The sequence below is a fragment of the Haliaeetus leucocephalus genome, unplaced genomic scaffold, assembly GCF_000737465.1.
Source record: "Haliaeetus leucocephalus isolate CR32 unplaced genomic scaffold, Haliaeetus_leucocephalus-4.0 Scaffold182, whole genome shotgun sequence".
NCBI lineage: Eukaryota > Metazoa > Chordata > Aves > Accipitriformes > Accipitridae > Haliaeetus > Haliaeetus leucocephalus.
This window is the reverse complement of record NW_010972618.1, coordinates 179985-203771: the sequence shown is the minus strand read 5'-3', so window position 1 is coordinate 203771 and position 23787 is coordinate 179985. Positions and strand designations below refer to the sequence as shown.

Genomic DNA, 23787 nt, shown 5'->3' with positions numbered 1-23787 from the left:
TCCCAATCTTTTTCCTGCTAATTGTGATTTAAATTAGCTAGCTTTTCTGCTAAATCTTAATTAATAATCTTAAGTATGGAATGGAACAGTACTGTACAAATACTACTTTTTCCTATTCTGTATGTATTGGTGTTATTTGTAGAGAAGCCAGGTACCTTTGAAATCCAGGAGGTGCTTATCCATTCTTAGGCTTCTCATTTAAGGGAATTGGATTTAGATAGCTGCTAATGAGATTGGTTAAATTTAACTGCATTAATTTAGAGAATAATCTTGCTTTGTTTTTTTCATCATTAGCAAACTCTTACTGAGATAATTTAACTTAAATTTTTCTTGTGTATTCCCAGGGATTTTTAAAAATATTTATAAAAATACAAATACATATTACATGACTGGAAACTCAGTCCAGGATTCAGTGTGCTAATTCTGTCTTGTACTTAAGTACAAGTCAAATTTTTTTAGATTTGAAGCTTTAACACCTTAAAAGTGATGCATCTAATTTCAGCTAGTGATCAGTATTAAAATAAAATTAATCTAGTGCTTCTGGTGTCAAGGATGAGAGTAGTTATTCACTATTCATACTTTTTTATGGGTTAACAAGCTGAAACTATAAAATGAGGCCTGGGAATTCTGTTTGTGTAGATGTCAGTATTGTTTATGCAATGGCTGTAGTGACTCTGAAGTGACTGGGTGGATGTAAGATTTTTAGTTTGCAAAGCTACCAAAAAAGTTCATACTAGTCTGAGGGTTCAGACAGCTAGTTTGTGCTAATTAATCCCATTTTCCTTTGTTTTCCTGTCCTTTCATCTCAACTTTTTGACTGCAGGCTCCCTAGTGGTACTGTTACCTGTTCTGGAGAGTAACAAAATAGCATCTCTCTTTAGTTGGGGCTTCTGTATTTAAAATACAATTTTCCAGTTATATTTAATGCTTACAGTTGAAATGGGATGTTTAGTAATGTTAAAGAAGTAAATTTATTATTATTATATTAATATTGGGTATCTCCTTCAGTTCTTGACCCTGCCTTTTTTAATATAGCAGGTGTTTTTCTGCCCCATCAGACTTTGAAGTACTGATTGTTTAAAGTTTCGTGCATGATCCAGAGATGAGTTATCTTAATTCAGATTATTTTTTAACTGAACTTTCCTCTTTCCAGAGAACCTATTGATAATCTTACCCCTGAAGAGAGGGATGCTCGAACAGTATTCTGCATGCAGCTTGCTGCAAGAATTCGACCGAGAGACCTAGAAGAATTTTTCTCAACAGTAGGGAAGGTAATTAGTAGGGAGGTTAAAATGATTCTGAATACTTCCTCAAGCTGTCCTAGTACAGGATTGGTATTCTGCAGAATTGCAAGCAAGTGGCTTTCTGGAGCTTTCTAAACAGGTGAAAGTGGGGGATGAGTGATGACCAACTAATTCTTAAAGGCTCTGAACATGAAAATGTAATTTATCAGGATTTCATTGTTAGTATGTGATGTGATGCAAAACATGGCAATGCAATTCTGATTTAAACAACTTCATTTTTCAGAAGTTTGTCTTCTGCAGATAGGTCTGCAAGTTACGGTGTGATTTAAAAATTCATTTAACTGAATTTTGAAAAACTTTAATTGTTCCATCAGCTGCAAGGTTCTGGCTTAAAGCATTACAGTGCTGCAAGTATTCTATTGCCCCTGTTCCTGTAGCATACTACATTTGCCTGTGAATGGCAGCTTTTAATGCTAGCTTTCTTCTGGGATACGTTTATTAAGATAGCTTTATGCTACTCTAGATTTGCAGAATAATTGCAAAGCCATTGGCTTGGCAAATGATTGTCTGGTTATTTATACCTTTCTGAGAAATGGACTCCATTGAGGTTTTTTTTTTTCCTTTATCTCTAACAGCATTTCTATACTTGCCTTTCAGGTTCGTGATGTGCGAATGATTTCGGATAGAAATTCCAGGCGTTCAAAAGGAATTGCTTACGTAGAATTTGTTGATGTTAGTTCAGTGCCTCTGGCAATAGGACTAACTGGACAGAGAGTCTTGGGTGTACCAATTATAGTACAAGCATCACAGGTGAGGAGTTGAAAACCTCATTTTTATTCATGTTGAGCAGTGCCTCTTTTATCTTGCTGGAAAACTTGCTGTTTGAATATTTGGTTGCCATTGAATGTTGGGAAAACCTTAACAAGAATGATTATTTAAGCTAATTATACATGGACCTTTTGTTTCCCATAGTTGATAAGCAAATCAAAGCAATTCAAAGAGATATAAATGCATTTTGAAAATACAGTTGTTAAGAAAGTAGTAATAATGAAACTGCAATAGTGTCACAGAATTGTGGCATATATTAGGTATGCTTTCCAGCATATGTAAAATCTGAAGTGTTATTTTACTAGATACATGCCAGAATTCTGCATGAAGTTGTTCAATTTGAGGGCTTTTGAAAGTTGTGTCCCTATACTTGGTCATGGTCTTGGATTTTGTAGATTTTAAGTTAAAGTCTGATGGATAGTGTGCAGATTATAGAACAGCTTGTATCTTTTGGTGAATCTGTTAGTTTTAATCTGGTAGATGTATACTGCTTATGTTAGGATTTTTTATTACATTCTTGGAGAAGGTGAATTTTTCTTTTTTCCTTTTCTTAGGCAGAGAAAAACAGAGCAGCAGCAATGGCAAATAATCTGCAGAAGGGCAGTGCTGGTCCTATGAGGCTCTATGTGGGATCATTACACTTCAACATAACTGAAGATATGCTTCGAGGAATTTTTGAGCCATTTGGCAGGGTAAATTTTAATTTGACATGTTGTGTTAACTGTAGTTTATCTGAAAAACCTAGTTTAGTTGTAGAGCACTCACAGTTCTGGAGGTAATTCAACTTCACACCTGCAAAATGTTTGTTTATTTTTCTTGCTCTTCTGTGCCTGCACATCCACAAGGCTTTAGATACATAGTTAGTATTGGAGAAAAAATGGGAACCTTGATTTGTGATGTGGTCCAGTGATTTTGAATGGCAGGTCTTATGAAGGAAAGCTGAGATTCAGTGAGTACCTAAAATTACAAAGCAAACAAACAAAAAACCAAACAAGAAATACCTACCTTATATCCTGCTCCTGCAGCTTGTAAATATCTTCCCCACCATGTGATTGCGAATGGGGGCCCCTTTCACAGGTTACATCACAAAGTACAGAATCAGGTCTGAGTTCTGTTCACTGTGAATGTAGTACTTTCATCTGTTTCTGAGGATTTTTCCTTAAGTTTTAGCTCATGTTACTACCATGAACTAGTGGTGTGTCCTGTACAGCTCTAACACAGTCACCTTTTCACTCCTGATATTAGGCCCCACTTTCTGGCATGGTAATATGTTTTTGTGGGGCGTTGGGGAAGCAAGCAGATCAAATCTGAAATTTTTTCCAGTGTGTCATGGTTTAACCCCAGCCAGCAACTAAGCACCATGCAGCTGCTCGCTCACTTCCCTCCCACCCAGTGGGATGGGGGAGAGAATTAGGGGGGGAAGTAAAACTTACGGGTTGAGGTAAGAATGGTTTAATAGGATGGAAGGGAAGAAAATAATATTGATATTAGTAACAATAATAAAACGACAATAATAAAAATTAGAACATACAAAACAAGTGATACACAATGCAATTGCTCACCACTTGCTGACTGATGCCCAATTTCTGAGCAGCCATCCACCCTCCCTGACAGGCCAACTCCCCCCAGTTTATATACTTGGCATGATGTCACATGGTGTGGAATACCCCTTTGGCCACTTTGGGTCAGCTGTCCTGGCTGTGTCCTCTCCCAACTCCTTGTGCCCTTCCAGCCTTCTTGCTGGCTGTGCATGAGAAGCTGAAAAATTCTTGACTTTAGTCTAAACACTACTCAGCAACAACTGAAAACACCAGTGTGTTATCAGCATTCTTCTCATACTAAATCCAAAACATAACACTATATCAGCTACTAGAAAGAAAGTTAGCTCTATCCCAGCTGAAACCAGGACACAGTGGAGTCACAATAAATGTTAGCCCTACTGTGCTAACTAAGATATCATGGGTATATCATTATTAGGTAGGGAAAAAATTATATACTTAATATGCTGCTTAATGGAAAAAAATAACCCCCAAATTATCAAGTGCATTGATATTTTTTTATACTGTCTTTGGAAATTAACCCTGCTCGTACATACTGTAAACGGTGCTTTTCAGATGCTTTATTCAGATTCAGTATGTGTATCCCTTTAATTCTGTTGTGCAAAAGCCTGGAAAATTGCAGCAATTTTAAAAATTTTAATCCATGTGGCTGTTCTTGTTTTGTTTTTCTCTTAAGGTCTGGCAGTAGGATTAATGTAGTTTAGAAGGCTTAACATATAGAGCTGTGAAGGTTTTTTCCTTCTCCTCATTCCATATAGTCCAGTCTTAAACTCAGTTCTTCCTTCTCTGTTGCTGTTTCTTCCCAACACTATTTTAAGGCTCATGGATGACTTACTAATATGTTTTAAATTCAGTAACTGTAAACTTCTAGGAGTTCCCATATGCCAATGATTATTTAAGATACGCACCTTTTTCTTAAAGCCCCTGGTCAAAGTCATGCAAACTGCTTTTCTTGCCTTGTAAAATGGAGTTTCTCAGCGTATGAGATGCCTTGACTATAATGTTCCAGTTAGTATTTGATGATGTCTGCACACTCATTGTCTGCTAGAATGTTGCATCAGGACCAAGCCTCTGCCTGTAGCTGGACTTAAAGCACATCACCCGTATGTTTACCTGCTTCTGTTTTAGTATCAAAGTATCTATCTAGCTGCCTGTACACTAATTTTGACTTGAGGAAGGAATGAGGAACTGATTAAAAAAAATATATAGTGGTTTCACATTTTTATATATATATATATATTTGGCAGGGTTGCATTCAGGTTTTGTTATGATATCTTGTGGTTTATTGCAAAATGTCTGATAATAAATAGCTTTGTTCTATTTTTAGATTGAAAGCATTCAGCTGATGATGGATAGTGAAACTGGACGCTCAAAAGGATATGGATTTATTACGGTATGACTAGAACTGCCAGACTTCTTGGACAATTTCTGGGTGTAACCTTCCCATGCAGTAGTATAGCTTACTCAGCAATCTGTTAAGTCTCATCTTAGAAATGTCGTGTTGCAGGACATGCAACAATGGCCTTTTTTCTTTGTTTCTACCAGTTCTCTGTGGGTATTGTGGTTGAACAATGCACATGTTTAGAATGGAATAGTATACTCTGTTTTCTGCAGGCAAAGATAGTAGTAAAGACTGACGTTTTCACAATGCTGTGAAAACGATTGGATTTGAGCTTTTTGGGGGAAATACTGTTTTAGAGGCTAAAACTTTCAGTTGAAAACATCTTTCGTCTTTACCCTTAGACACCTAATTTTGTGAACTTGGGTTTCTTGGCTGACCTGGCAATTTGTCATGGGGAAAAAAAGTCTTGACTGGGACCTCTGGCACTTGGAGACAAATGAAACCAAACTAACTATGTCGCTAGTATTTGATAGTTTTAACACTGACAAAATATTGGTATATTTAATTTGATGTTACGCAGCATGAAGCAGAACATATGTTAGTAAGAGCCAGTAAATGCATGACAGAAGATTACAAAGGAAGTGATTGTCATTCTTGGAAAGTGTTGAAAGAGGACGGCAGCCATGACTTCTATTGATTGCAATATGTAGATGCTCTAGCTTCAACAATATATATTTAAATATATTCTTACTTAAATATGAGAAAGTAAATATCCAAACTTGTGTGTGTTTGGTTTAAATGGAGAATATGTAGCACATTTAAGTTTAGCTGGTAGCCAAGGCCAACTGTATGAGGTTCAACAAGACCAAGTGCTGGGTCCTGCACTTCGGTCACAACAACCCCATGCAGTGCTATAGGCTTGGGGAACAGTGGTTGGAAAGCTGCCTGGCAGAAAAAGACCTGGGCGTGCTGGTTGACAGCTGGCTGAATATGAGCCAGCAGTGTGCCCAGGTGGCCAAGAAGGCCAGTGGCATCCTGGCCTGTATCAGAAATGGTGTGGCCAGCAGGAGCAGTGATGTGATCGTCCCCCTGTACTTCACACTGGTGAGGCCGCCCCTTGACTACTGTGTTCAGTTTTGGGCCCCTCACTACAAGAAAGACATTGAGGTGTTGGAGTGTGTCCAGAGAAGAGCAACCAAGTTGGTGAGTGGCCTGGAGCACAAGTCTTATGAGGAGCAGCTGAGGGAGCTGTGGTTGTTTAGCCTGGAGAAAAGGATGCTGAGGGGAGACCTTATTGCTCTCTACAGCTACTTGAAAGGAGGTTGTAGCAAGGTGGGTACTGGTCTCTTCTATCAAGTAACTAGTGATAGGATGAGAGGAAATGGCCTCAAGTTGCACCAGGGGAGGTTTAGATTGGATATTAGAAAAAATTTCTTTACTGAGAGGGTTGTCAGGCATTGGAACAGGCTGCCCAGGGAAGTGGTGGAGTCACCATCCCTGGAGGTGTTCAAAAAACACGTAGACTTGGCACTTCAGGACATCGTTTAGTGGCTGTGGTGGTGTTGGGTTGGTAGTTGGACTTAATGATCTTAGAGGTCTTTTCCAAACTTAATGATTCTAAATATTCTAAAAATATTATCTTAAATTTACTGCTTCTAATGTTTATGTAACTGGATATTACATACAGTAGAAGTGTTGCTGAATCCTGTAGGCAGCATTACTGAATTTATATTTTTCCAATCTACAGTTCTCAGACTCTGAGTGTGCCAAAAAGGCATTGGAACAACTGAATGGATTTGAGCTGGCTGGTAGGCCAATGAAAGTTGGACATGTAACTGAGCGCACTGATGCTTCCAGTGCTAGTTCGTTTTTGGACAGTGATGAGTTGGAACGGACTGGAATTGACTTGGGAACAACTGGTCGCCTTCAGTTGATGGCAAGACTTGCAGAAGGTACATGTGATGATTAATAGGAATTGTGTGAAAATACAGAAGTTTGCAGAATTTTAATTAATACACCCCACAGAATATTATGCTAAATGCATGGAATGGTACTAAGCTTTTGATAACAGTAAGATTTCTGATACTTCTGTTACTGCTGAGTGAAAAGTGCTTGCTACAACGTATGTTCATATGCTGTTCTAGGTACTGGTTTGCAGATTCCCCCGGCTGCACAGCAGGCTCTGCAGATGAGCGGATCTTTGGCATTTGGAGCTGTGGCAGGTAAGAAACTGACCTATTTATTTTTAAAAAATACTTCATAATTTTGAGACGAGGTACTTAACTACATTTTGTGATCGTTTAAAATTAAAACATGGGTATCATAGCGTGTTTTACAAACTGTAAAACATTGCAAATCCATGAGCAAATAAACAGTGACAGTATATGACAGCTTTGGGCCTGATTCACTTTACATTATTTTTGGCAAATCTGTTATAGTTCACTTAATTCATCCCAAGCCTTCATCTCTGTATCTTTACTATTCTCTGTACTAATGGGGACTCCTGTGTTCTACTGCAGTGTAAATGTTGACTGTTAAAAATGGCAGGCTCATAACTGGAAGGGGATTGACCTTTCTGAAAAAAGAGCTGTACCAGGGTCAAGGTTATTAGGACTTCATGGGGGACTCGGCAACTAAGACTACAGTAGTGTTAGGTTTATACAGTGTATGTCCTGGTGAGGAAGGACACTGTATGTCAGGGAATTTGTGTGTTGCTTGGAATTGGCTATAGTTTGTGTGTTCTGCAAGTGGGTTTGTTGGAAGTGTTACTGAGACTTTATTTTGTTGTGAGAGGGAATGAGGCTGAGAACATGATTGCTGCTACTAGTTCATAGCTGGCCTAAACAAGAAACTGCTGAAGGTGGCTTCATAACTAGAGCAGCGAGTAACCTCCTGCAGGAGATTAGGAATTTACAGAGTGGAATTTCTTCTTCTTGTTATTTTTTATTAATAGAAGAACAAAGGGCATGAAGCTGTCATAGCAGTAGAAAAGACTTGAATGTCACAAATAATGAGATGCTGGAAATCAACAAAGAATAAGTGGCATTTTGTTTGTCTTCCAGCAGAGTTTGAGACAGAAGTGATTCAGAGTTAAGATACACCTGAAATCATGTTACTGAAGTTCAGGTGCGGTTTTGAGAAGAGCATACACATGAAACTGTAGACAGTTGCTGAAAGAACGTAATAGGGTCTTTCTGTAGATACATCCTTGGAAGGAAAAGGAACTGGCTAGTGAAAATGAAATGTGGGTTGAGGAATAAAGTTTTTTCCTATTTGAGAAGAAAAAGATGAATGGGACAGAGGGGCAAGGAAAAAGCATATCTAGTCCAGAAAGAGAAGGAAAGGTAACAACTTTAAAATAAAATCACCTTTAATGTAGGTGATAAAGTGGTGTGACAGTCTTGCTTGGAGACAGCTGTAGTTAATGAGAAATGAGAGAGAGATCTTTAAAAAGCACTAATCCTTTCCCCACCCCTATATTTGAAACAAACAAGCCAAAGGAATCCAAACTCCCCAAATCAGGAACACGGCCAAGAATGTCTGATGCAGCTGAACTGTTACGATAGTGTGAAATCAGTATGAGACAACATGGCTGTGGAGGAATAAATAAGGCTGAATATAGGTTTTTGAAGAATGTGCATGTTTAGTAACTGTAGAAATAAAAGTGGTACGAGTTGCATTGTTTATTCCACTTGTATTGTACAAAAGGAATAATGCAGACATGTGCAGCTTAAGTAACTTTGGAGAAAGATAAAGCATTTTACTACCAGAGTCATGAGCTATCCCCAAAGGGAGATTTGGTTATGGATTAAAGATCTCTTTACTCTTGTTAGAGAAAATTATTACCAGGAATTATGTCATTATGGGAGACTTTAACTTCCCTGATACAGATTGGAGAAGAATTGCTAGTAATAATGGTGGGGCCCAGATATTCCTGGATGTGATATCCGACAAATTTCTTCATCAAACAGTCACTGACTCATGAAGAGGGGATGCTATTTTAAACTCAATTTGGTAAGTAATGAAGATGTTACGGATGAGAATAGAAATGACCATTGACTTGAGGGATCATGAGTTGCTCAAATTTAAATGGAAGGATAAACAAAACAGGTCTGTAACTAAGGCTTCTGATTTCAAAAGTGGTGATTGAAGAAACAAGGCAATAAATTCATGTGGTCTAAGCAGCTTGGGTGTTGGAACAGGCAGAATGTAAAAAGTTTCTTCAGTTCCAAATTGCTAATGCTATATTGGATCTGTATTCCACAGAAAGAAGAAACAGTCCTGTTAGAAACAGGCTCTACACCGAACTGGGTGATTAACTACCTCAAAAGAAATAAGGAATAAGCACACAACCTATGAAGAATAGGAAGAAGGATTGATAATAAAATAATATTCTTAATTTGGGAAATAGATAAAATGAGAATACCTGCCAACAGTCAGATTGAGTTAGACCTTGTAAGTGCCATGAAAGCATAGATGAAGATTTACCAACTCTTGAAGAGAAAAGTAAGCAGGGCTGAGGTTGAAGGAAAAAATACTCCCAAGATGTTTCAAAAGAATCTCATTGCCTTTGTTTTTAGTGGGGACACTGGTCATAAAGTTTGGAATTTGAGGAAGGTAAGCTAGGAATATGAGTTTAAAAAAAAAAAAGCTAAAAGAGCTGAATGTATTCAGTTCAGAGTAGTAAGAAAACTCCCATCAAATTAGTAAGGGAATAGGTACATGAAGTATGAGGTCTGATATCTGTTATTGTCAATAAATATTTTAAATCTGTGATACAATATATAGCTGGAATATCTAACTCTAAATTACCTACACTTGAAGGAAGAACAACATGATCTAGCTGGCTTCCAGTCCTGTTACTCTGACTTCACTTCTTCAAAAGTCATACTAAAGATGGGTAAACTGGAGAATATTGTTAAAGTATAGCATACTTTCAGAGAAGTTGCATTTAAAGACTTAACAATCCATGATAAAACTGACTTTCCTAGACAGAGGAGCAGTAGTAGAACTCTTCTCTCTGAACTTTTGACTTGTGTCATTTGGAAGTTACTGAACTAGAGAAGTGAGTAGTACAGGAAGTACAAGATGTATAAAGAAGCTGGCTCAAAGAAAGAGGGATTTTTTTTTCAGGTAAAAGCTGGGAAGGTTAGAGGCTGTTGTTGAAGCCAAAGTTCAGGTGTTGGGCTGATCTTGTTTAATATTTACATGAATAAAAATGGTCAACAAGAGTAGGAATGAAGTGAGTCAATACAGAGTTGCTGTCAATAAGGAATTCTTGGGCTGTTGTACATTGTTCACCTGTTCAGGATTGAAACAAGTTCTGGTTATATATTCTGGGACCTTAGCAGTGGAAGGTGGCCAAGGAGAAGGAAAATATCTAAATACTCCAGTTTATCAGTGAGTGAATATGAACTGTCAGCATGATGCATTTTTGAAAGGGTAGCTGTGTTCCTAGAGGTAGCATACTTGAGCACCTGAGATATAATACACATTTGTGAACAGTTCTAGGCACCCATGTTCGAGATGGGTTGAATCAAACTAAAGTAGGGAAGCTAAAGAATTAGTTTTACAGGAGACCTGAGAACTTGGGTGTTATTCCTATGGAGAAAGTTCCAGCAGGAAAAATAATTGAAACTAAACAGTTGTAGCTGTGTACTTTCAGTTCTCTAGTAAATTCTATCTGAAAATCTGAAACTTAAAATAACCATGAGGCTATAGAACATTCTTCTAATGATCTGTGGGACCAAACCTTCCTTACTTTTCGGAAGGAACTATCTGTTTATGAAAAAGATTGAGATAGTGTGCTGCAATAGAGGGGCGAATAGGTGGTGTCATCCAGGACCTCTATTTGATCTGCTTTTCTGTTGTAAGTAATTACACAGAAAACTGGGGAATACTTGGCAGGCTTTTGTTTATTTAAAGCTAGCTATGTTTCAGAATAAATATGCAACTTCATTTTGTTTTAAGACACAAAATGCTTTGGTAGATATTTCTGTATTTCTGCTTTCTGTGTACTAAGTGTGTACTTCTTAGTCATGCTAAACTCGCTACTCTTACGCATTATATATGCAGAACATAGTGAAACTTGACAGATGTATTAATTTTAGTTTCCACATACTATTTAAAACTGCATGTAGGGAAGAGTAAGAGTTGACAGTGAAGAGTGACAATGTATTTCTTCAATCACGAGCAACAAGAAAATTCAGTTGATGAAAGATTTGGTGGACAGGAGGTTATGTTTCAGAGGTGGTAGATAACCTATGAAACCTGTTGCCACAAGATAGTGTTAGCTCATCTTCCTGTGTTTAGAACAGATTTGACTCTTGGCCCTAGACAGAATTTGAACTGGTGATCTGTATAGGTTTGCCACATTTGGTGCAGGTGGCCTGGAGCATTTGGTTTGTAGAGCCCCAGGCTGACTGACATTTGGCGAGTTCAGCTGCACATGATGTATATGTGCAATTGTGTCAGAATTGCAGAGGGAGAAGTCTCTGTCCTCACTGAAATAGAGTAATTTAGGAGATTTAGGGGTTTATTTTTTTTTTTTTCCAAAACACATTTGTTTACAAAAAGGTTTGGGTAGTAATTAACTAGGTAATTAGTTACAGACTTGGCCAAATCCATGCAGTTTCTGCAGAGAATACAGGCTAAATTATGGTATTTCCCCATTATGGTATTTCTCAGTCTATGGAGGTGAGGATTTCTTTGTGTTCAGATCCAGGTGGAACACATGCTAAAAATAGCCAATTCTTGTTATAGCTTACCCTTCACACGTTGCTCTTTTCATCTCTTAGTTTTCAATATGGTTCCCAGTCTGTGGTGTTCCATGGAAGTCACTTGGGAAGGCACTTGAGGAAGACTTGTCTTTTGGGGCTCTCACTGCCTAATACTTAGAGCAAAAAAAAAAAAAAAATTACTCCTGTTGGTCCCCTGGTGTTGTGGAGGAGGGTTTCTTAGAAAGGGAAGATGTATGTTGATAACCTCATATTTTCAGGTATTTCCAAGTAAGTGTGGAAGCTTACTTGGAGTCCATCTCTTCACTGCTTTCTCAACAAGTGAATTAAGGTGATGATGGTTAGCTTTAGTCTTCTAACTCCTTGTATTTGTGTGAATTAAATTGGAATATAAGAGGCTTATGCTTTCATTTCTTGCATTCTTAAGTTTTCTGTTGGTTTAAAGATGTCGAGTATTGGAGTCATATACTTGGAAATGGTTAGAAAGTCTGTATTTGTCTGATCCCATTACTTCAAACTGGGACAGCTATATGCTATTAAACAAGTAATTAGTGTTTTCTTGGCACATTAAATGTTCTGAACACTTGAAAATGTTTTGAATTTGAAAAACACTGAAGTAATCTGTGTCATTATGACATTTATATGAAAAGATAACAGGTGAAACATCACCTTATTCTACTTGAAATTAAATTTGATAACTGCTTTCAGAATGTCATATTTGGATAACTGTGTGCTTAAATGCTTTCTGTTAGTAAAGATGTCAAACTTCTAATGCCTGTAAGAATTGCTATAATTATTTTCTCATGGAATAAATAAATAAAATGTTCTCATGGAACAAAGGGTTCAAGCACAGCAAAGGCAAGGTGGAAACAATGCATTGAATTAAAGACATGGTTATGTCTTTCCTTTTAAGGTATTGTTTCTCTTTGAAATATGTTTACCTTTGTGGTCATGGAATCTCTATCAAGTACAGAATATTCTAGCTGAGAAGCTGAAATTAGTGAAATTACTCACAACTAGAGAGTGGGTTAAAGTACTTGAACAAGCTCTTAACCACAGAAATGCAAGTTAAACAGCCTGGCTGGCAAGTAAGGATACAATAATGCTAGCAAGCCTACTAATTAACTTCTGTGTATTTTTCTTTAGATTTGCAAACAAGACTATCTCAGCAGAATGAAGGTAAACTAGCATTTGATATAACTTGTCACCAGTAGGTTTTGTTGCAGATGTCTAAATGAAATGCTTCTGGTGTAGAGTTTGCCAACAGCCTGAGAAAGTGTATTGTATTAGTGTCTGTAGGAATCATACTATGTATTGATTATTGACTGAAAATAACAGAACATAGGTTGAACACTTCATCTTTTCTTTGTAGCATTTCCTCAGTGTTGGTAACATTCCCCCAGCCATATGTTAGTCCTAGAAAATGTGTGGGTTTCTGTCTTTGTTTGTGGGTTTAGGTGTGGTTGGGCGTGGGCTTTTTTCCTGCCTTACAGGTAGGGACTAGAGGGGTCATATGAGAATCAGGAGTTTGGGGTTATTGTCCTTAGATCACTTGTCATCTTCCTCCGTGTCGTGGTTTAATCCCAGCCAGCAACTAAGCACCACGCAGCCGCTCACTCACTCCCCCCCATCCAGTGGGATGGGGGAGAAAATCAGGAAAAGAAGTAAAACTCCCGAGTTGAGATAAGAATGGTTTAATAGAACAGAAAAGAAGAAACTAATAATGATAATGATAACACTAATAAAATGACAACAGTAGTAATAAAAGGATTGAAACGTACAAATGATGCGCAGGGCAATTGCTCACCACCCGCCGACTGACACCCAGCCAGTCCCCGAGCGGTGAATCCCTGCCCCCACCTCCCAGTTCCTAAACTAGATGGGACGTCACATGGTATGGAATACACTGTTGGCCAGTTTGGGTCAGGTGCCCTGGCTGGGCATGAGAAGCTGAAAAATCCTTGACTATAGTCTAAACACCACTGAGCAACAACTGAAAACATCAGTGTTATCAACATTCTTCTCATACTGAACTCAAAACATAGCACTGTACCAGCTACTAGGAAGACAATTAACTCTATCCCAGCTGAAACCAGGACACTCCGACTATGCAGCTCTTAATGTCTGCATATGTAGAGAGAAGGTGGCTGTTATTTCAGATAAATTAACAGAAGCTTGCAGCCTATGGAAAGGGCAGGCTATAGGACAGTGCTTATCTTTAATAAGATGTACTGTGATGATGGGCGCAACAAATGACAAGTAATAATTTCATAGTTACTGAGAAAGAGTATAGATGTTTTCTACGGTTAAAATGTTTTTAATTTTAATTGTCAAATATTTCCTACGTTATGCATTTCCAAGGGACAAAAGTACCGATATACTTCTTTGAAGGATAATTCAATGTGCTTAAAATACATTTTGAGAAATCTCAAAGATGTCTGTCACTTCCTCTGAAGGCAGATGAGGTGGTGCCACTCCATCCTGAGCTGCTGCTTGGCTTCTATAAGGAGAAAAAAATTAAAAGGTGCTGCTGGCATACAACTTGGGCAGAATTTTTGATGCATGTGAAGATGCATGTATCCGCATTTAAATATTTAAATTGAAAATCTGCCAAAATCCATGTGCAGGGTTATCTTTTCACTTTTCAGCTTCAGCTGTAGTTCATCTGTGCTATTTTCTGTATCGATCAATTTAAAATTTCTCTATCATAGATAGTGTCTAGTTATGAGTTTTGCTTTCCTGCCTTCAATTTTTCTGTTTAGTTAGAACTGTTGGTATTATTGCTGAATGTTGGGATTTTAATGAATAGATAGAATTTAAATTGGAGCCATACACAGTGGGTTCTTAGATTTGTTACTGTTTTGTTCCATTACAACAGTTCTGGCTGCAGCTGCTTCTGTACAACCACTTGCAACACAGTGTTTCCAGCTTTCCAACATGTTTAATCCTCAAACGTAAGTGATTTATCGTTGTCTGTTTCTGTTTGGCATTTGTTGATGACTTTAACATCTGAGAAAGGAAACAGAATGCTGCAGAGGGTTTTTTTGATGGGTGTTGGGGTGGATTTTGTCCAAGTGATAACAATTCCATCTGTCCTGTTGTTCTTCCACCCCCTACAGTGAAGAAGAAGCTGGCTGGGATACAGAAATTAAAGATGATGTGATTGAGGAATGTAACAAACATGGAGGAGTTATCCACATCTATGTAGACAAAAACTCAGCTCAGGTATGCCTGGTTCCAAGGAGACACTGAGCAGGTTTTAGGAGTTTTGTTGCTTTGTATTGTATAGAGGGAGTATTACAAATACTATTTTCTTTTTCCTAAACTGAATCTAAATTTCTTGAAGTTACTTTGCAGTTTTTGCAGAATGTAGGTGGTTCCTTCCTGTTTTGAGTCATTGGGTGTAACTTGAATGCAGGTGTGAGAGCAGTTTTGTGGTGCTCCTACAGATTTACATAGCTGAAGTTACTGTGGAAATACAGGCTGGAGAGTAGTGACCTCTTTAATTCTGGCATTTGGCTTTTCCTTTTAGCTGTGCATTTGCCAAAAGCCAGGGACTTCAGTTTCCTTTGTTTTGAGAGAATACAGGCTTTGGCACAAAGGAAAACCTGCTCCAGCAGACTTGAGATGTGCAGTTAAATGTGTGCCTGATCCCATGCTTGGAAACAGTTGTGTTCACTAGTAATGTTAAAGTCTTGCAGTGGGCAGCAGGAGTGCCTAGAGCTGTAACAGGGAGAAGAAAAAGAGCTACTGATGCAGATGTAATTACAGGTTAATGCCTATTTGAGGGACTCAGCCTGCATCTTAAAGAGGCTAATATGTTTTTCTTCTGTGTTCACTTTGTTTACACAATTCCCAGTCTGCTCATCTCTTCCCCTGTATTTCAGCTCTTAGAATGTAAACTGTGGAAGGCCTTTAGAGATTTGGCCTTCTTGAACCCCTTTTATAGCCCAAACTGAAGTACAGTTTTTAAATGGTGTCATAGTCAGATGAATTTCTAACAATCAGAACCCTGGAAGTGTCCTGTTGTGTTCCATTCCATTGTGTGAGGCCGAAATCTACACTACTGTCCCTGTCAGTATTGCTAAGATGGGATTGTTCTGCCCTGGTTATGCACTTGGCACTCACAAACCTTTGTTATCATTGTGCTGCTTCTATACAAGATTCTTGTCACCTGAAACACTTTCACAGGGATTACGTAGATGTTACATTAGAGATGAGCTGCAGTCTAGTACATAAACCAACATACAGTCTTTCCTAGCATTTTCTAATCTTCAAGATGACTGCTATGTTGGACTACTGGTCTGATGGGAGGTAGAAAGCTTTCCCACAGTATATTAGTTTATTACTATCTTAGAGAAAACAAATCCTTCAACAGATAGAGAAAAAAACCCAAACACAACCCCCAAACCCCCCAAATCCAACAGCCCTCAACATAACTCACGTAGGTTCTGAGCACATAGAGCTGAAAATATGGTTCACATTAGCAAGTGGATTTAAAAGAAAAAACTACAGCTACTATATAACGAGTTAGCTGTTTGCTACGTGAAATCCATTTTGTCACAGTAGCACAGTGATGACCCAGATATAAAATACACACTGATATTTAAAAATACAGGCTTAGATTCTGGTCGCATTATTTTCTCAGTGTTTTCATCTCCCATCTTCTTAGGGCTTTTTCCCAGCCAGCCAGACTTCCCAGGCTAAGGGCTGTCAGTAATCAGCCATGGAGATGTGATTTGATGTGGGTGAAAAGATTGCAGTCCCTGCTGAACATGTGGTTTCATGTACCGTGCCAGTCTACGCTGTGGTGTGTTAAGAAATACTAAACCTTTATGTTGCTGTATGTCATTTCAAGGTTTAAGCAGCTTGGATGCCTGTGCAGGTGGAGGCTGAGAACAGAACTCTGTGTGTTAATTGCTTAGTGCCTTAACCAGATCCTGATCTCAAGTTTCCCCCCTGAGGAGGAATGAGTGAGATCACAGTGGGAAGAGTTAGCAGCCTTTGCCAGCCTGTACTAAAGGGAAGGCTGGATTCTGTTCCTTAATATATTCTTTTCCTGTAAAATCTGTTTCAGCTAGAATCTGATCTGGTTCAAGAATTACTGGTAGTATTCTATTTTTAAGCAGGCAGCCAGAAAAATGCTTATGCATTACTGTAGACATCTGTATGTCTTGAAGTTGTTGAATGTGAATATTGCAGTACTCTGGATTAGGCTGGTGTAGTGCTTAATTTGCAGATAGAACGCTTCAGGTGTCTGGCAAAGGTAAAAGATCAGTCTGTCATTCATGTTAGATATCATCTTAGGCTCTTCTTGCCCTGCTGTGACAGGTTTTTTCCCTTTGTCCCAGTCCTTGATCAGGTAAAGACAGACAGATGCTGAAGTTTATGTAGGAGAATTTTTATGGTACCAGTCTGTCTTAAAGTGCTGGACAACATTCCTGCCCTCAGGAATGGGGAGTGCTTAATCCCTTTGAAAACCAGGCTGTGAACTTGCGTATCTAGTTAAGCATTTGTGATTAGAGTTGGTGATGACAGAACTTTATGGCTAGCCTGCAGTAGAGGTAGCCAAACTCCTTGTGCTTTTCTGTTTTGCAAGAGATTTGTAATTGGGAGCCATTAGATGCTCTCTTTGAAGGGTTATCATGAGCAAGTCAGCAGTCCACTACTTACTATTTCAGAAACATTTGGTCTGTTTTGTAAAATCCTCTTTTGAAAAGTTTCATGCTAAGATAACTGTTAACAGTATGGTAATGCATGTCAGTAAAAAACTGGCCACTGCTCTGTTTTCTCATGCTGATTCTGTATTATTGGTTGATACTAGGAGGAAGGTAGCAAGGCAGGTTTGCCTCCCTCACAGCCATGCCAAGGCAGTTTCTCGTGAATAGGCAATGGGGGATGTTTCTCAAGCTTCTAATGGACTGTAACACTTCTGTATTACAGGGCAATGTGTATGTCAAATGTCCTTCAATTGCTGCTGCCATTGCAGCTGTAAATGCATTGCATGGGAGGTGGTTTGCAGGTGAGTGGATTTCATGTAGTGACCTACATTTGGTCATTGATTGCAGAAATGACCAAATACTGATATTTTTTTTTAATCTTCTCATTAGGTAAAATGATTACAGCAGCGTATGTACCTCTTCCAACGTACCATAGCCTTTTCCCAGATTCTATGACTGCAACCCAACTACTGGTTCCTGTTCGACGATGAAGATGGATGTAGTCAGTTTTGTACATAGTTATTTTTTGGAGGAAGATTGAGTTATCTTTTATTTAGATAAAACTAAAGGAAAGGATTTAATGTCATTTTGTGTACACTTCCTGCTACCTTTAAAAATAAAATGAAGTAAGCAGAAATGCAGTGTGTTCATTCTCCCTAACTAGCATTTCCACTGTATACAAAGCTGTTGACTTCTTGTTCTGCCTTGTAATTCTTGTACATTTACTAAGGTGATCTGTAGGAACTGAGAAGTAGCTCATAGAAAACAAATTCTCTGTAAAAGGCAGATGGGACATAATGACATTTTTAATGTTTCACAAGCCTTTCTTTTAATGCAGCAATTACATTTTACATTTCACTAAATGTAGGTGATCTGCTAAAGGTTAATATCAGAGATAGACTTTATGAAGGGACATATTTAGTGTTTTGTATAAATGGAAAATTCAAAAGGCTACTGAAAGCTGACTCTAGACAGCCACTCAGCTTGCTTTGTGCTGAATAATTGGTAAGAATAGGAGGATTGAAGGGTTTTATTTCTTGATGGTAACTTTTGATTAATGTATCTGTAAAAGTTTCTTTGTAAATACTGTGTGAGGTGTGTCTAAGTTTCCAAACAAAACGATCTCTGCATTTCCAGATAAGTTTCTATGTATGCAGTGTGGCACAGTTGAAAGATTTCAGCCGAGTCTGAAAATTGGTAGGAAATACAGAAACGTGTTTTGTTCTGGTTGCATATAATCTTTGCTCTTTTTAAGCTCTGTGAGCTCTGAAATATATTTTTGGGTTACTTCAGTGTGTTTGACAAGACAGCTTGATATTTCTATCAAACAAAGACTTTCATATTGCAACAATCTTTGTAAGAACCACTCAAATAAAATTCTCTTAAAAAGGCCTTCATGAAGCTTTATTTCTCTGTGTGCTCTCCTAATGTGACTTAAGCAGTGTGTGCTGAAGACTAGAGGTGTGTAAGAGATGCTTTGAAGTGGTAGATGTTTGTAATACCATTCCTCCAGGAGAAAATGCAGGGGCTGGTTCCTGCTGTTTTGAACCCTCTGTGTACTGCAGCTGTGGTTAAGGGCCTGTGGGTTTTCTTGCTCCCTGGGCAGTGGAGGGCTCTTGGCTCTTTCTTAGGCCTGTGGCAGATTCATTCCAGAGAGAACTTCCCCCTGCCCACCTCCACCTTTCACAGATGGTTGTGAATTATGGGGATGTAGGAGTAATTGATGCTGGTTTCTGTAGGGAAGCCTGCCCAAGTGGATTGCCCTCTTGGTACCCCTTTCCCACCTCCCTGTCATTTGTCACCACTGGCTAATAAAACCAGTGTGTAACAAAGGTGTGGAGAGTATGTTCCAGCCTGGTGGGTGAACACGGGCTGGCTGGGGATGCTGCTAGTGCTCTGAGACAGAATGTGGTGGTAACCTGGTCTCCAGCCTCTCAAGTGCTGCCATTCAGGGTGTGTGCAGCTGTGGCTGAGCTGCAGGGTGGCAGGAGACTGTTGTTGGCAATTCAGGAGGGAGCCACAGGAGGAAAAATGGGACTGGGCAAGTGGAGGCAGTAAAAAGGCAGATGCAGGGAGGAGCTGGGAATATACTGCAGCAGGATGTCTTAGGACTATGTGACACAGCTGAAGAAAGCCAAGCAAAGCTGCTCTCTAATTTTGCCTGACTTGATTTTTTTAGTTGCTGGTATTAATCTGCCAGTGCCAGCTGGAGTAAAACTTGAGCTGTTCCAGAGCAGCTGTATTGCTCAACTTGGCTGTTGGTGCCGTTTCAGGGGTTAATGAGCTGCATGACAGCAGAGAGCAGGCTTTTAGTAACAGATTTGTGTTTCTCCCTCAAAGTGGGGGAAATGGGACTTGTACTAGGTAAAGGTTGTGTAGGTGCTGGTTCAGGTTTTGCTGCCACTATGTTCCTCTACTTCTGTTTAAGGATAAAAGATAAGCCTTGTTTCAAAAGACAAGTAACAGGAGATCGCAATGCTAAACTAAACTTATCATAGTTAGCTGCTGGCAGTGCCACAGAGCCTGGTGAAGGGCAGGAGTAATCCCTGGTCCTCCCTGGGAAGTGTTGAGCACCTTGTAGACCCATAAAGGCAGACTGCAGGAAAAGACCCTGTTTCTGGTAGTATAGTTCCTACAAGTGAAGCCCCCTTCCCTTGCTAAGGGAATGAAAAAAGCCACTTCAACTTCCTGTTGCTGGAGGCAGCTGCAGCCAGGGCTCTGTCCTTCCCTTCTCTGAGGGGCTGTACAGCAGAGTACCCCTCACCTCAGCAAGGGTGTAAGGCTGCACCCTTCCACGCTGTGAAAGAGGCAGTATAGGCAAGCTGTGCTGTTCTGTGCTGGTCATGCACTAACTTGCAGCACAGCTAGTCCTGAGGGGAGAGCTTTAGGAAAGGCATTGCTAGAGGCCTGACATGGAGGTTCAACATGGAGGTGTTGAAGTCATCCTTGTGACTGATCACAAAATACCTCTAGCTGTCATGTGGCAGGAGTAGTTTTCCATTTTCCAGCAATTTTAATGATTTCTGGCTCTAGCAGCATAGCTGTACCTGTAACTGTGCTGTTCCCTGCCAGCTTCCCATACCCCCATGCTGCCAGGCCAGCTGGAAGAAGGTGCCTGAGCTGCTGTAGTTTGCCCTCAATTTGCAGAAGGACTTGCCTGAGTCCTTCCAGGGTCCCTTGCTCTGTGTGAGGGCATTTCCCCCTATTACATGGAACTCAGAAATGTGGCCAGCTTCAATCCACCTGTTTTGGCAAGAGGAAAGAAATTTGATAGTTGATCTGAATTAGGCACAGAGTAACTCTCCTAGGCTCAGGAATGCATGAATGCAGTGGAGCGGCTCCACAGCAACACATCAGGCATGTGCGCTGCCCAAATACCAAAGTGAGAAATGTGTGCACTGTACTTGTGCCTGTGAAATAGGAACTTTAATGTAGTACAAACGATTATTAATTCTTGTTGTCATGGGAGTAAAAATTGGGAGGAGAGTAGAAATTTGGTAAAAAGCATGTTGACACCCAGCAGAGCAAGGAGGATGGTGCTTCACTGTTTCATGAAGAGCTCTCACTTCCAGGTATCTATAAAGATTTTATTATGGTACAGAGGAGGAATGGCTGGACAGGGGCACTCCGGGATAAAACCCAAGCTCCAGGTTAGCAGCGGATTCCCATACCAATAGCCATGAATGTCCCAAACGTCCCACCACTTTGCATCATCGTTTTGCCAACTCCACCCATCAGCTCTCGTCCTCTCATGCCAATCCTGAGATAAAGAACAACACAGGAATTATGTAAAAGCTGAAGCCTGACAGATAACAGACATGTAGCAGAAAATATCCGATACAGCCAGCTAGTGGTTGCCTGAGCACCCAAATCAAATACCTCCTCTTCAGTATAAATTTAAAATGATGCCTCCTGCCTCTGCAAGGAGACTGGCTGCAGTGCTCCATGCCTGAGCTACTGCAAAGAAAAAAAAAAGTAACTGTTCTCTTTGGGGCATTTGAGTAACCCTCAGTAATGGCCCATGTGTATTTTTTCCTGCAGTGGTACCAGCTGACACTGTACTGTCCTGCCATGCCACTAGCAAAACCAGCTTCACCTGCTAATGCCCCAAATACCCTTAATTTGGGGGGGGGGAAATGTGCTGTCCAAGTATTTGCCTTACCAGAGAATAAGAAGGGTCTGAGCTGTTCTGTTACCATCCCATCTGGCTGCAGTGGCAGTATTTTTAATACCACCAACTTAAAACCTTGTTGTAAACTGACTTCCAATTTACCACTGACACCACGGTGCTCTGTCTAGTGTCAGTGGTAAATGTCTGACTTCATTTATCACTGACACTACCACTTGAAAGGCCTAGAAGTGTCCAGAGGCATTTCTGTTCTCCAGTTCCCATTCACCTGAGGTCAGACCAGAATAAAAAGAATTGTTCCTTCTCAGGAAGCTCTTGTAATATTTGGCTTTTAAGCACTGCAGTGACTGTAGGGTCTAAGGAATTTCATGCACTTGACTTCTAAAACATGGAGATTTTCCCTCAAAAATGGTTCAGCAGAAGTAACATAGTTGTGTCATTCAAGTATGACAGAACCACTGTCACTGCTCCTTGTAAATACCCTAAATCTGTATTTTCTGCTAGCATTGTACCACTTACCCTCCAGGATCTGAGAGAGATCAGAAAGCTTTTTAACTCTATCAGGTTAGACTTTGTGCCTTTTCTTCCTTTTCAGCTCGCTACCAAATCATCGTCCATGTTTAATCGTAGATTAAAAAAACCTCAAGCAGAAAGAGTTCCACAAAATATGAAAGAGCTTATTTCAGTAATTCCTTTTCATGGATGATGTGCAGCAAAACCAGTCAGTGAGCAGCACAAGAGCTAACTTAGAGCACTGTTTGTTTCCATGCTGGCATGCTGGGGGAAGGTGGAATATTGTCCCTCTCCAATTCACAACGGGATGGTGCCAGTGCCAGCCACAGCTCTGCCTACACACTTGCAATTAAGACTCGGGGTCAGTATGGTAATTGCCTCCGTGCAGGGGGATGGGACACCCAAAGCAACCATGATGCAGATAGCTGAGGGCTTGCAGAGTACCTCAGAAAGCTTTAGAGCAAGGAGAGGGCTGCACGTGTATCTGCCTAGACTGCTGCCCCTGGAGCTTATCTTCCACAGCCTCAGCTTCCCAACACAACCTCCCTTAGGAGCAGCAGGAAAAGGTCTGCGAAAAGTACCTCCTCGTACGCAGCTGACCCAGAGGCGATACCCTGCCATCACCAAACTTTCCCATCTGAGGCCAGTGCTGACAGCAGGCTCTCGAACCATGGCTGATTTGGAGCCACTGGCAAAGTTTCACCTACACAGGACCAGACCCACACCTCCCTTCCCAATCCCAGAGCAGGGGCATTCGTCTCTGGCTATCGCTCTATCACAACCTGTCCACGGAAGCCATTTCCTGGGCATACCTGAGGCAGGAAAACGTGCCGAACAGCGCTCCTGCTGCCATGCCGACTGCAAAGCCCATCATGAAACCCATCTTTACTCTGTCAAAGCAGCTGGGCTGCGATTGCCCATATGGGCCCACGGTCACAGGCATCTAGAAAAGAAAGCACAAAACCCCACACAGATTTACTGCTTTGTCTATCACGCTTCTATAACCAAACTAGGCTGGAGAGCAGGCCCACGTGTTTCAGAGCCTCTCCTAAGTGTAGTGTTGGAGGTTTTGCAGGCTTTCAGGCTTGTTTCCTCGCCTGTCAAGTAGGACGGCCCTGTTTCGCCCTCAGCAAGCCCCTGTGAGCGCCGCTAAGTTTCCGAGAGCTGTTTCAGGACCTCACTCTGTGCTCTTCAGCTCCCAGTTAGCAGCGCACGGCGTCGCCTGGCAAAGACTCCGCTGCCGGGCCCATCCTCCCGAGCTGCTGCCGGCCTCGGAGGCAGGGGAGCGGGACAGCAGATCTGCCCTTTAGGAGCCCAAGGCCAAGGCGGGGGCTCACGCCGCAGACCGCCCTAGCGGCTCACCGGGTAGGGGCGGCCTCTGCCTCCCGCCCGGCGCGAGGCCTCGCACCCGGCGTACCAGAGCCCTCAGCGCCCGCTCCACCTCACGGGTGCTCCGGCCGCGACCCACCCCTCCCCCGGCAGGCTCGGCCCTCTGCCGCAGAGCCCCGGGCCCACTCGGGGGGGATGTGGGGGGAGCAGGGCCGGCGCCCCGCCCGTACCTCGCTCCCCCAGGGCCGCGCCACTCCGCGCCCTCCGCCGCTGCCCGCTCCGGTCTCCGCTTCCGGCGCGCGCCATGACGTTGCCGGAAGGGAGGGGCAGCCGCCCAGCCCTGCACCGCGGCCATGCTGGTGTGGCGGCGTCTGGCCGCCCTGCGG

General features: G+C 40.9%; 3 protein-coding genes across 8 annotated transcripts in view; 2 read left to right on the top strand and 1 right to left on the bottom strand.

Moving 5' to 3' along the window:
- RBM39 (RNA binding motif protein 39) overlaps positions 1 to 18831 on the top strand; it is a 33915-nt gene extending 15084 nt beyond the window's left edge. For 3 of the 6 annotated variants that reach the window (XM_010564522.1, XM_010564520.1, XM_010564521.1), the window contains 11 exons: positions 1156 to 1271; positions 1902 to 2054; positions 2627 to 2764; positions 4959 to 5024; positions 6721 to 6925; positions 7118 to 7195; positions 12857 to 12889; positions 14589 to 14664; positions 14830 to 14935; positions 17654 to 17732; positions 17821 to 18831. In XM_010564522.1, coding sequence (XP_010562824.1) covers positions 1156 to 1271; positions 1902 to 2054; positions 2627 to 2764; positions 4959 to 5024; positions 6721 to 6925; positions 7118 to 7195; positions 12857 to 12889; positions 14589 to 14664; positions 14830 to 14935; positions 17654 to 17732; positions 17821 to 17921 — 1151 coding nt within the window. In that variant the 3' untranslated portion in view covers positions 17922 to 18831. Of the gene's footprint in view, positions 1 to 1153; positions 1272 to 1901; positions 2055 to 2626; positions 2765 to 4958; positions 5025 to 6720; positions 6926 to 7117; positions 7196 to 12856; positions 12890 to 14588; positions 14665 to 14829; positions 14936 to 17653; positions 17733 to 17820 lie in introns of all 6 variants that reach the window. The other 3 variants (XM_010564518.1, XM_010564517.1, XM_010564519.1) reach the window with 2 other exon arrangements.
- A 2165-nt stretch (positions 18832 to 20996) lies between these two features.
- Positions 20997 to 23684, bottom strand: ROMO1 (reactive oxygen species modulator 1). The gene is made up of 3 exons (XM_010564516.1): positions 23632 to 23684; positions 22885 to 23015; positions 20997 to 21190 (listed from the first exon to the last, which is right to left on the bottom strand). Exons 2-3 carry the CDS (start codon positions 23013 to 23015, stop codon positions 21082 to 21084), a joined length of 240 nt encoding a protein of 79 aa, XP_010562818.1. The 5' UTR covers positions 23632 to 23684; the 3' UTR covers positions 20997 to 21081.
- A 70-nt stretch (positions 23685 to 23754) lies between these two features.
- The window catches only part of NFS1 (NFS1 cysteine desulfurase), a 12507-nt gene continuing 12474 nt past the window's right edge, over positions 23755 to 23787 (top strand). Inside the window, exon 1 of the mRNA XM_010564508.1 lies at positions 23755 to 23787. This exon is cut by the window's right edge and continues 35 nt beyond it. Within this exon, the coding sequence (XP_010562810.1) occupies positions 23755 to 23787 (33 nt within the window).